General features: G+C 39.1%; 1 protein-coding gene across 2 annotated transcripts in view; it reads right to left on the bottom strand.

Moving 5' to 3' along the window:
* PRKN (parkin RBR E3 ubiquitin protein ligase) overlaps positions 1-13,269 on the bottom strand; it is a 730,480-nt gene that overhangs the window by 137,078 nt on the left and 580,133 nt on the right. For both annotated transcript variants that reach the window (XM_065680442.1, XM_065680443.1), the window contains one exon: positions 564-625. In XM_065680442.1, the coding sequence (XP_065536514.1) occupies positions 564-625 (62 nt within the window). The remainder of the gene's footprint in view (positions 1-563; positions 626-13,269) is intronic.

Here is a 13,269-nt window from a genome sequence, read left to right as displayed (position 1 = left end):
ATTCAGCATTTGAAAATTCAACCTATCTCTCAAAATATAAGGCCATTACTCAGTATATCTGTATGGTGATTTCATTATTGATAAAATAATAATTATGACTGTCTTGTGAGTATTGTAAAGTGAACTTCGCTAATGCTTTCCTAAACTCCCTATACAGAAATAGTTTTCTGAGTGCAAAGCACAGCAATAATTATGAATGAGATACTTCTAAAAGAGAAAAAAGACAACAAAAAGTATATCATGAATAGCTGTAAGTATCAATCCTTTAGTCGGATTGTTTGCCTGTCTCCTGTTTTAGAAAGGCTGTTTACTGCTGTAGTTGAAAGCTGAAAAGCTGTGGCAGATAGCAGATGTACCAATTAATAACCTGTCAAGGCTGATGGATAGAATGAAAAGAAAATCTCACATATATCTCCCGTGTGTTTTTTTCCCCACATTTCAGGTCATTGGAGGTCATGAGATACACTCTACCTCCCTGGAGAGAGATGAAACTGTCTCATTAGCGTCTATCTTTCTTGACATTAAGACGCTGCCTTTGAGCTGCTGAGATGCTGCTAACTCACCTGTTCTTCTCCCAGAATCCTGAAGTGATGAAGCTCTTTAATCAGGGAGTCTGGACAGCCAGCTGTTGGAAGGAAACAAAAATACGCGTTTTAGAGCTTCCTGTCAGTGCAGTTTCAGCATAAGATACATAGATTCAGAGAGGACAGACTATACAGATTACCTTAGATAAAGAAAATTAGAAAGATTAGCCATGGTTCTTTGGGTACCAGAATGCTGAAAACCATCTATCAAATATTCCTTCTACATTTGTGAGCATGCTACCAAGAACGTTTAGAAAGGTTATATTCAGAATATTTTAGCCCTTTCCCCAAAGAACTACAAACAAAAGCAAGATGAAAAGGGCAGCACTGTCTGCCAGATACTGCCAGCCCCTCAGTGTAAGCCAAAAAGTGTTAAAAAAGGACCTCACATCAAAACTTTGGAGCTGGCCAAAGCTGAATTCAGATTCACACATCAGGTCTGGACTCATTTCTAAGCGTAATACAGGCTTTCCTTGATTCCCTGAAGGATTTCATAGGCTCCACAGATCACTTTAATTTTGGCTGTCACAAATACAACACATTTCACAAATATGTTGTTGTTACCTGCAGGTGTAATATACAAACCAACTATGCAGGCAGGGGAGTGATTTGCCAGAATTTTGCAATGAGATTAAGGTTTAATTACTACAGAGTCTTGCATCTGTACCAGTCAGTAAGAAAGAATAAGTCTTGCTAGATGCGATGCACTTTACTGACATGTTCAGACTGTGATTACCTTCCTGGTGATGAAATCCAAGGCTGCTACTCACTTTTGTACACTACTAGACTCATGTCTGGCATGGGATAAAAGTGCAGACTGTGAAAGCAATCTGTGCTTTATTCTTCTTGCCATAAATTGAAGCATCTGCTTGTGAATAGATAAAATTCCTTAAAAGGAATTAAGAGCAGAGCTCTCCCCAGAATATGGGAGGAACTATGATTTTTATCAACTTCCTTTCCTGCTGATGAAGCTACAAATATTTACCTCTCACTCTAAATGACTGCCATTAAAAGGATGGAAATTAATTTGGAGGCAGTTGTCAGGAAATCTCCATCAGCACTGTGGCTTCACTCAAAGGCAATGAGGCATGGCCTACACATGAATTCTGTTGGCATAGCTGTCTCTTCACATAGGATACAAAAAGAATAGCCTTTATACTTGCAAGCAGCATAACTAAAAAGGGCAAAACTCCTCGTATAGACAAAATTGTCGGAGAATCATAGAATCACAGAATAGTTTGGGTTGGAAGGGACCTTAAAGATCATCTAGTTCCAAACCCCCTGCCATGGGGCAGGGACACCTTGCACTAGACCAGGTTTCTCAAAGCCCCATCCAACCTGGCCTTGAACATTTCCTGGGAATATGCAGCCACAGCTTCTCTGGGCAACCTGCTCCAGTGACTCAACACCCTCATAGTAATGAACTTCTTAACATCAAATCTAATTCTCCCCTCTTTCAGTTTATAGCCATTACCCCTTATCCTATCACTGCATGCCCTTGTGAGAAGTCCATCTCCAGCTTTCTCCTAGGCCCTCTTTAGATACTGGAAGGCTGCTCTGAGTTCTACTAAGACAAATCTTCTACTAGTATAACTTCAGCTACTTAGAGAATTGATTTAAATTATATTTGGATCACCTTATTGTTGGTAAATGCTTTATTCAGAGGAGGTATAAGTGGAGAATGAACCATCAACACAACCTCATGTTATGCAGCTATGCAGAATTTTTCTGTCCATTTTCACTGGGATTTACATCTTCATCTTCCAGCTCATCCGAACCCTGAATGTATCTCTGACTCACTAACTTGTTGACCTGATTTGTAGCCCAGAACTGTTGACTTCTCTGTGTTTTAGATTAGAACTCACTGCATAAAGCATAGGCCCTCCCTCCTAACCTCAAGCCCTTATGTAATTAATAAATTACATGTAATTTTCTATGAAAGTATCTTCATTGACTGTACACTGCTATAGGTATTTCTATGTGTAGAGGATAATTATGAGTTCAGGTAACACTGTGTTAATCTTTGTTGGATATTAGCTTTGTAACACCAACTACACACTGCTTTCTGCTTTTCTCTGCTTTTTGCAGTCTTTACAGCTTCTTCTTCAACCAAACATTTCTTTCTTCCCCCTTATCCTTTCCAATTTATTATTCACTATATCCCTTAAGATGGGAATGTTTCCTTTTTCTTGCCTATCTTTTACCATTTTCCTTGAAATCCTATTTCCTGAATGCCTGCTTCTCCCAGAAATCCATCCCATTCTGCCCTCATGCATAATTTATATAATCTCTCTTATGTGAACTGCTTATATGCATTCTCTCTTTCTTCCACACTCTGGAACCAAGGATCACTGTGAAAAAATGTGAAGACACATATAGACATCTCTATATAAATATATATGTTGATTTGAAGTATACTAGTTGTTCAGTGCTGGATACTCTTCCCAATACAGTATTTTGTATAGTCTACTTTTCAAATACTTGCCAATCTAGTTTTCAGTCTTTTCATAATCCAGACCTTCGCTGGATCTTGAAAGCTGATTATACAAGAGTTCCTGAAATTACTAGCAAAGGAGAAAAGAATGCTTAAAAAACATGACACTGTTGGCATGATGCTTTCCAGCAAGAATTAGCTGGCGAATGAAGTTGCTAAGCCACTGGCCATCATATTTGAAAAATCATGGCAGTCAGGTGAAGTTCCCGACGACTGGAAAAAGGGAAATATAACCCCCATTTTCAAGAAGGGGAAAATGGAAGACCCGGGGAATTACAGACCAGTCATTCTCACCTCTGTGCCTGGTAAAATCTTGGAGCACATTCTCCTGGAAGTCATGCTAAGGCACATGAATAACAACAAGGTGCTTGGTGACAGCCAGCATGGCTTCACTAAGGGGAAATCCTGCCTGACCAGTTTGGTGGCCTTCTATGATGGGGCTACAGAACTGATGGACAAGGGTAAAGTAGTTGATGTCATCTACCTGGACTTGTGCAAAGTGTCTGACACTGTCCCACACGACATCCTTGTCTCTAAATTGAAGAGATATCAATTTGATGGATGGACCACTCGGTGGATAAAGAACTGGCTGGATGGCTGCACACAAAGAGTTGTGGTCAATGGCTCAAGGTCCGGCTGGAGACCGGTAAAGAGTGGTGTCCCTCAGAGATCGGTGTTGGGACCGGTCTTGTTTAACATCTTCGTCGCTGACATGGACAGTGGGATTGAGTGCGCCCTCAGCAAGTTTGCCGATGACACCAAGCTGTGTGGTCCGGTTGATATGCTGGAGGGAAGGGATGCCATCCAGAGGGACCTTGACACGCTTGTGAGGTGGGCTGATGCCAACCTTATGAAGTTCAACCATGCCAAGTGCAAGGTCCTACACCTGGGTCGGAGCAATCCCAGGCACAGCTACAGACTGGGCAAAGAAGAGGTTCAGAGCAGCCCTGCAGAGAAGGACTTGGGGGTGCTGGTCGATGAGAAAATGAACATAAGCCGGCTGCAGTGTCCGCTCGCAGCCCGGAAAGCCAACCGTATCCTGGGCTGCATCAAAAGGAGCGTGACCAGCAGGTCGAAGGAGGTGATCCTGCCCCTCTACTCTGCTCTCGTGAGACCTCACCTGGAGTATTGTGTGCAGTTCTGGTGTCCTCAACAAAAAAAGGACATGGAACTGCTGGAACAAGTCCAGAGGAGGGCCACGAGGATGATCAGGGGACTGGAGCACCTCCCCTATGAAGACAGGCTGAGAAAGTTGGGGATGTTGAGCCTGGAGAAGAGAAGGCTGTGTGGAGACCTCATAGCAGCCTTCCAGTACCTGAAGGGGGCCTATAGGGATCCTGGGGAGGGACTCTTTATTAGGGACTGTAGTGACAGGACAAGGGGTAACGGGTTAAAACTTTAAAAGGGGAAGTTTAGATTGGATATAAGGAGGAAATTCTTTCCTGTTAGGTTGGTGAGGCACTGGAACTGGTTGCCCAGCGAGGTTGTGAGTGCTCCATCACTGGCAGTGTTCAAGGCCAGGTTGGATGAAGCCCTGGGTGGGATGGTTTAGTGTGAGGTGTCCCTGCCCTTGGCAGGGGGATTGGAACTAGATGATCTTGATGTCCTTTCCAACCCTAACTATTCTATGATTCTAAGAATAAGTTCAGAAATGTACAATGTGTATAATATTGGATTACACTGGCACACATGAAGAGTCTGCTGTCTGTAAGAAGTCCTTTCAGATCTTCACATTGCAGAATCAATAATTTGAGGAAAAAATGGAAATTATTGTTGTCAAGCAATAATTTGAGGGGAAAAAAGGAAATGAAGAAACATGGAAAACAAAAAAGGAACTAAGATGGAAATATCTTCCTTCCTTTCTTTTTGGGTATGCGTGGATTTATTTCTGATATTTCCTATTTCTACTTTAATTTCTTCTGTTTTGTAGGTGGATCTTTGTAAAACATGCTCCAATGTTTTGACCTGTTTTTACCAACTATTCGGGAGTCTTGGATGATGTTGAATTCTTGCACTGTCACTAGAGACAAATGCTATAACAAATAGCCATTCCATTTATAAAAAGAAGGAGATTAAAGATTACCTATTCTTGTAAAAAGCTTTAGGAACTATTTGTTATCTCATCCTCAAAACTACCCATATATGTAACTCAGTATTCATGTATATGTAAGCACATGTGATGACTTGAAAATTATTACAAGTTAAGCACCAGACTCTAGTGGGTTCACTGGCAAACTGTGCATAGCAAAGGTTAAAAGAAAAATGTATTTTCTAAGTCTCCAATGTGCAGATAACACATGCCACATGAAATAAATAATCTGCACTTTACAGATTTCTGCTATTTTGTGTAGAATCTTTTAAGTTTTAGGTTTTATGCCCTGTGTAGTACAGAAACCCTTATAATCATTGGTCTCAGCAATCACTGAAACTTTCTGTTTCCCTCTTCTCAATTATTACTTGAAAAAGTACAGGTATACATAAAATTTCCACAGACATAAACCAAACCATAGGAATATTAAATAAATCAATCAATGACAATTACACATAAGAGCGTTAAAAAGAAATGATGTAAAACCATGAATAATTGCCTTTAATCAGAAGCCAAAATTTAGAATTGAGGACATCTGCAGACTGATAAAAAGGCAACTAAGCTGTTTATTAGTGCCTTCTTTCAAGTCACATTCAAACCTATGTGTTTCATATGTTCTTGCCATAATGACTGTTAGAAGTTTTCGCTAACTGGGAAGGCAGAGCAAGATGTAAAAAATATAAAATTGATGCAAATCTTTAGTATATTCATACCATTTTTTACTCTTGACATACAGCCATTGTCCTCAAAGCAATAAGACCCATAAAACTAATGTGATGTCTTAGGAATGAGCCTGAGTCTAAGCAGGAAACTAAGTTATGAAGGGATGATACCCAGTTCATAGCATCAGCAGCTTTATAAACTCATCACAAGTAATTTCTTTGCTTCCTATCTAACCATTTATTACTTAAATTAAATTTAAGCATATTGTTTGCTTCTAAATGTTCCATCATACCCCAGATTACTTGAATAATTTTATTGTTGCTAAATTCTCATATTGCTTTGTTATTTAACTCCAAATGCTGCACTTATGAATAAAAGGTACATTAAAAGTTACAGAAATTTTCAACTGTAAATTTATGATTTACGTTGTGGTGTTCTCATCATAAATGTATAAAGGTATTTTTAACCTGTTCATGTAAGTATCTCCAAGAGAAGAATAAAGAAGCAAAATTTAGGAAGGACAGTTTAATGTCTCCTAATATCATAAATCCCCTGACTTCAACTGGTCTGAACACACATTTTCAGCTTCACTTGTAATTAAACTATGACTCTAACTACTACCAATTTAATTACCCAAGTCTTCACATATTTTTTCTCAGACAGAATTAGCTTCTGGTTTTGTTTTTGCTCAAAATTATCACTTTGCATTACTTACATTCCCCAGTGAGAAGGCAAAGGAAAAATTAAAGCCACCCTTTAATATTGCATAAACTGGCAAAATGAAACAAAAAAGTTATTGCTCTTACAAACAGAGCCAACTGAGAACCAGTGGAAGTGCCAGGGCCCCAATGCCACCACCAGCCCTGACTGTCCCTGCCCGGCCCCTCTGGGATCCCCACAGCCCAAGACCCCATGTTAGCACCTTGGGCCATCAGCCCCAGTGATGCTGCAGCAGGGCTGGTCTCCATCTCCCTACAGCCCTGGCCAGCCCAGCCATGGGCCTTGCTGGGCCACGTCCATCTGCAGTCTGACATTCAGGCTCGGGCTCAGCTCATTCCCATCCCCAGGTAGGTGCCCAATGCCCACAGCTAGGGCAGCCATGGTTCCCCCAGCTGCCTGCTCCTGGCTGGTGATGGGAAGGTCCCTGGCCAAATTTTAGCCTCAGAGAATCATAGAAAAATTATACAATGTCTTCACTGACTGTAGTTACAAGCACTTATATGTCTACTGTAGGACTGTGTGCTACAGCTTCTGACATCATTTGTGGCATTACTTCCTGCTTTGCATTTAAATTTCATCTTTCTATCTAAATTGTACAGTTAGGTGAGATTCAATTCACTGAATTTAAGCATCAAAATACTGGCTTTATGAGTCTAATATATTCACTGCAGGCTTCCTTTTTAGCCAATAGAAGGAAATACACACCTTCACAGGGTAATTTCCATCATCTAAGACAGGCCCAACAAAGGTATCCAATTATTTCCATTAATTTAGGAATCTAAGGTGACTAGGTAACGTTTACACAAGTAACATTTAGGCTTTTAAATTTAGATAATCTTAATTCCACCCAACAACTACAATCCTAGTAATTTCTGCACATGCAGGTTGCCCAAAGGAATGGTAAATTCTTCATCCCTGGCAGTGTTCAAGGCCAGGTTGGACAGAGCCTTGGGTGACAAGTTCTAATACAAGGCATCCCTGCCCATGGCAGGGAGGTTGGAACTAGATGTTTTTAAGGTCCTTTCCAACCCTAACCACTCTGTGATTCTGTGTTTAACTTTCAGCATGTAAATTTTCCCATCATATTTAGCTCTGTGTAAACTGAGCATGTACATTGTGAACACAGAGTAACTTCCATTTCTCTCACTTAAAATCTATGTCTGCATCAACACTTGGTAATTCTGAAAAGTACATACCCTTATGCGAGCTGTGAACAAAACCACGTAAAAATATTTATCAGCATCCTTCAAAGGATATCTTTCCACAGTGCTAATTGTTAAACCAAGCTTGCGACTGAAAAATGTTTCAAACACCTGAGAATAGCTACTTCAGCCTGAGAAAATAAATGGATGTGTGTCCTTTTTTTCCTGATTGCACCTTGTAGAATCGTATTTGATGAGTACAGTTATGAAAAATACCCCATATTACAAAAAAAAATTTCTAAAAGTTTGGAAATGCAGTACTCTAATGGCAGCACTTGCAATATAGCAACAATTACAGATATACATATACATACATATATATATGTGCAAAAAGTGTATGCTGGTCTGCTGCCCATGCACAGGAAAGAATGGCAGCAAGGGAAGCCTACAGCTCAGAGGTGCTTGTTATATCAGGTATCCATCCAGAGCACAGCCAACCATCAGCTACAGTGGGACGCAGCAGCTGGGACTCCATATGCAAGGTACAAGCACTCAGCACGGCATAGCACAGACAACTCTGTTGGGCAAGTAGGAATGACAGGAAGAGCCACAGCCCTGCACTCTGTGTGATAACAAAAGGAATGGTAATGGGGAGCAATAAGAAGGAGTCAGGCCAGACCTTCACAAAAACCAGGTTTGAAATCCCATAATTAGTGTGCATGGTTTGTTATGTAATTTCTCCAGTTTCTTCCAACCTGGTCTACTAATTGGAATATAGGTGCAAAAAAATACATCTTTCTGCTGTCTGTCTCCTCCAGTGAAAAGCAATCCTGTGCTGCTGACAGTGCAGTCACTCTTACAGGAACTGACAATGATTTCAAAGTATGAAGTGACATCACTGTACTTGTGTTAATTAAATGTTTTGATGTTTCAAGTGACCTTTTCTCATTTTTCATGTTATGTGAACATGAACAAAGACAAAACTAAGGAGAGTGTCTGGAATACATAAATATTTTTTTTAAAAGAAATAGATTATGAGGGATATGAAGTATTTAATTTACAGAATATAAACACATAAACCTATCTTTGGAATACTGCCTATGCTTGTGCATTGTGAAAGATACAGAACTGTTTTCTCACAGATCCCACAGAAGGGTATTATTATAGCCATTTTCACCATCTGCTACAATCTTCATGAGTGTCGTGGTTTAAGCCCAGGCCATAAATCAGAACCACGCAGTCTACTCCACCCCTTTTCTTACCCTGCTCCTGGAGGGACAGGAAGGACAATAGAAAGAATGTAACTCCCATGGGTTGAGATAATAACAGTCCAGTAACTCAGGTATAACACAAATCACTACTGCTACCACCAATAATAATAATGATAAGGGAAATAACAAGGGAAGAGAATACAATACCACCTGCCAACTGATAATAGCCAGCCTGACCGAGCAGTGATCTAGCCCTTCCGGGTAACTCCCCGTTACATCCTGGGCATGACGTGCTGTGGTATGGAATACCTCTTTGGCTAGTTTGGGTCAGGTGTCCTGTCTCTGCTTCCTCCCGGCTTCCCCTCCTCCATGGCTGAGCATGAGACTCAGAAAGTCCTTGGTCAGAGTAAACATTACAGAGCAGCAACTAAAAACATCGGTGTTATCAGTGCTGTTCCCAGGCTGAAAGTCAAAAACACAGCACTGCACCAGCTACTAAGAAGGAGAAAAAATGACTGCTACTGCTGAACCCAGGACAATGAGCAATACTTTTGTAAACAGTAAATTATTGAGGATTTTTTTTTGTTGTTACCTAAATAATTTTCTACTGCAACCAAACTTAAAGCTTCATTTATAGATGTACACTGTGCCTACAAGATATCTTCCCTTGTATAAGAAAGATCCACGTTTTAAAGAAAGAAAGGTGATAAAATTGTTCTGAGGATAATCTGTCACCTCAAATCCCAAGCCTTATATCTGCAAATCTTAAAATTCAGAGGATTCATGTGGGTACACAACTTTACCTCGAAGATCAAGATCAATTATTGCTAACCAAGCTTAATCATAAAATTACACATCAGAGTCAAAACCCTCTCATAAAATCAGCTTGCAATCACTAGGTTTACCTATTGATTTATCAGTAACAAAAGTCGTTATTTACCTTCTGAATTCTCAATGTTGGATGTGCATTCAAGCCACATTTGCAAACTGAAATTCTCTGACCACTAACTCATGCTTGCACTTCCACACCTATTTTAATGATCTATTTTAACTGGGGTAGGTTCAGTCAAGGAACATCTTTCTATGAAGAAAGAAAACCAAACGACTTTTTGCTTGGCAGATGCACAGTGCTTATTCCCTTGCCTTACCTATAGGTATCAGAACTTTTCTCAGCAAGTATGTCTTAGCTGTAGATTTATTTTGAAGTGCTAGACGAAGCATTCAGCCTGTTGGACACACTAAAACATCTGATGTATTTTTTTGTAAATATAGTGTTGACTGCAGTCAGCCGTATATTTACAAACTGGGACACAACCCTTTAGTACTCAAATATCTTCACTGGCCACCTTACGATTGCTGTAAGAAATAACATATCCAGTAAAAGCAAAAAAAAAAAAAAAAAAAAAAAAGTCAAATATTACTTGGGGTTCTTTACTTGTACTCATGCCATTTTGATAACATCAGTTTGCAGATGCTATTTTTCTGTACAGTATTCTAGATAAGTAGATACAAGGTATATGCCCAGAAAGAGACATATCGAAGTGTCTCAATAATACAAAAGGAAGTCTTTTCAAAAGCAAGAAGTATTGAATTCTGGGCTTTAAGTCAGCAGGCATGTATTTAGGCTGCAAAACACATTTCTGCAGTTGGGGAATGCTAAACCAGAGAGCATGACAAGCAATAGTTGCATGTTATGAGCAGTTACCAGAGATGTTAGTTGCCAACCTGAATGGCTGGTTTTGTTTGTAAGCAGTTAATTTCAAAATCATCTAAAGGCACAAACATTTTTGCCTTCATGAAGTACTTGTGCAAAAATTCTGCAAAGGGACTGCAATAGAGTCGGGAAAGTATGACGTAAAGTTTGACTACTGGCGGCAGAATGGAGCATTTCAGAATAGAGAAAATTCTGCTGGCCTGGCGCTTTCTCCCACTGCACACAGTTCTGGCCTTCAATGTGTGTTACTCACTGCTTTTTTTGTAATGATGCTTTAAAGCCAAATGACTAGAAGTAATGAACCACATTATTAGTAGCCACTACTTTCTACTAGGGTCTTTCTTTTAATCTTTACAATAGAAAATATCAGGAGGAATATTGACCTGCCATTTCAGTTTGCTTCCTTGCTTGCCTTTTGCATATTTAAAACAATATTTAAAACAGACTTGAACAAGTACTGTTTAATCACATCAGCACTCAAACCCTGAACTGTACTAAACTGAACAATGCCAGCATGCCACTGCTTGTTATTTCTGGGAGTTTTCTGTATATGCTGCACTGCTATGTGACCAACTGTTGAAAGAGTCTGTCAGAAGTGGGGAAATCTTATAGAAAATATTCACTGTTGCCCAAGAGACTAAGACTTCAGGGCAACAGTGAAATAGTGCAGACATATATGACTAATATTCTGTACTATCTGCTTGCTTGATATTCCAGTTTAAATTATAGGTGTGAATTCATCCATGCAATTCTCAGTAAAGTCACTGAATACTATACTCACACAATAAAACAAAATCCTGTCTATCTGTAATGAGAAATAGAACTATGACCTTTACTGCTTGAATACAGCAGCTCCATGAGCAGAAATAAAGAGGAGACACCCTTCTTTCCATTCAAGTACTGACTTTTGTTGACTTGAATTTTACAGAAACAACTTCATTTGCTTCTTAGTTAATGGAAGTTACTTCTACAGTTTTGTTACAGCATAAGTCAGAAAATCACCAAATCTAATGCTCCAAACATAGCCAGGTGATTTTCTTATATATTTTTTTTTCTTTTAAATGAGATACAACAGAGCTGCTCTGAACTTCTTTTGGAAGACTCAACACCTTCTGCTATGAAAATCTCATTGCAGGGATCTGGGCTGAAAGGAGAGCTTCAGTCTCAGTATGCTAGGTTTTTAGCTCAATCAGCTCAATTCATGAAAGGTTTTCTCATCTTTTATTCAAAAAGTAGTTGAAATCTCTAAAGCAACAGCTCTCTCAAATTCCCACCTTCATGCTGGCACTGGCCTTTGATGATGATCAGTACCTTTGAGCAGGTAAGTGAGAGGTCAGGAGCTTTCAGCATGTGGTGTAGACTTTATAAGAGAAGAGACTGTCTTCTCAGGGAAAATCCAACTTATCCTTCAATAAAAGTCAACACATGACAAAAATAACTATAGAAGAATTTCATTTGCCAGTTACTGAAGGGCGTTTAAAAGATCATAATTTCTGAATGCCAGAATTAAGCAGGTACAATAAAGAAAACACTTAAAGATTTTTAAGCTGAATTTAAATCAAGGTTCACACAGCCATTTTCTATCTGATGGCTTGATAACAGAAGTTTACTGTAAACCCTAAGTGCAAAGAATCAGATTTGGGGAGTAAATACTGCTGCTTCTTCCCCTTAAAAGTTGAATGAAAGAAACAGTCTTCCTGTAATTTTTTGAATAAAAGACAGAAAGAACAGTTTCAGTAATTTATGTTGCAATAAATTTCCCTTTCACTCATATTTTATCAAGTGAGGTTATTACACTACACAATGTAGATGATGTAATGTAGAATAAGCCATCAAGAAAGATGTGGCCAGGTGCCAGAAAACAAACACATCTTTCCATTTCTTTAATTACAAAACTGGTGTTCAAGGATATTAAAATGCAATTTTTAAAGGTTATATTCTGTCCACAGTACAGGAAAATCAATATGCCAAGCTGAAGAAAAAATGTCAGAGAAAACAGGATGCACACATATAGGTCTCACTCTCTCACACATGCATAAGCATGCACAAAATTACTACTGGTGTAAGGAGAATGGCAAAGAATATTCAGTGACCCAGAAACAGCAATGCTTTTCTTTCTATTTTTGCATTATTTCCCCCCCCCCCCCCCAGGATATGACATCATTCTGTATAAAAAGTATAGAAAAAGTGCTATTCTTTTAATCTGTGCATCATTCATAAGACTTCAACATGAGCCTTTCACTGAGAGCTTAGACAAATATTTAAATTGCTACATAAATGACTCGGGCTATAAGGCAAGCCCAGGCTACTCTAGAAATAAATGTTCATGGACAATAAGCCCATCCAACCAAAAAAGGAATTTTAAAAAGCTATTGAATATATTATGTCTTACAGAATAGTACAGACATATCTGAATGAATGGCTATGATTTTCTCTTTTTCATAGGGATTTTATGACAGAAAAACATTTCCAGAACACTGAAAAATGAACTAGTTGTCTAGAAGTAACCTACATTCTCACAGCGGAGTTGAAATCTTAATTGTTACCTAATTCTCATACTTTTCTTCCTCCTTCACAAGAGCAGTACACGTATGCATGTCTTATTGTTCTCCATAAGGGAACATGGCAAAATTCCACTTCTGAAATGAGGAT

This window comes from Lathamus discolor, chromosome 5 (genome assembly GCF_037157495.1).
Source record: "Lathamus discolor isolate bLatDis1 chromosome 5, bLatDis1.hap1, whole genome shotgun sequence".
Classification (NCBI taxonomy): domain Eukaryota; kingdom Metazoa; phylum Chordata; class Aves; order Psittaciformes; family Psittacidae; genus Lathamus; species Lathamus discolor.
Note: the sequence above shows the minus strand (reverse complement) of the source record. Positions and strands in the feature narration are given on the sequence as shown.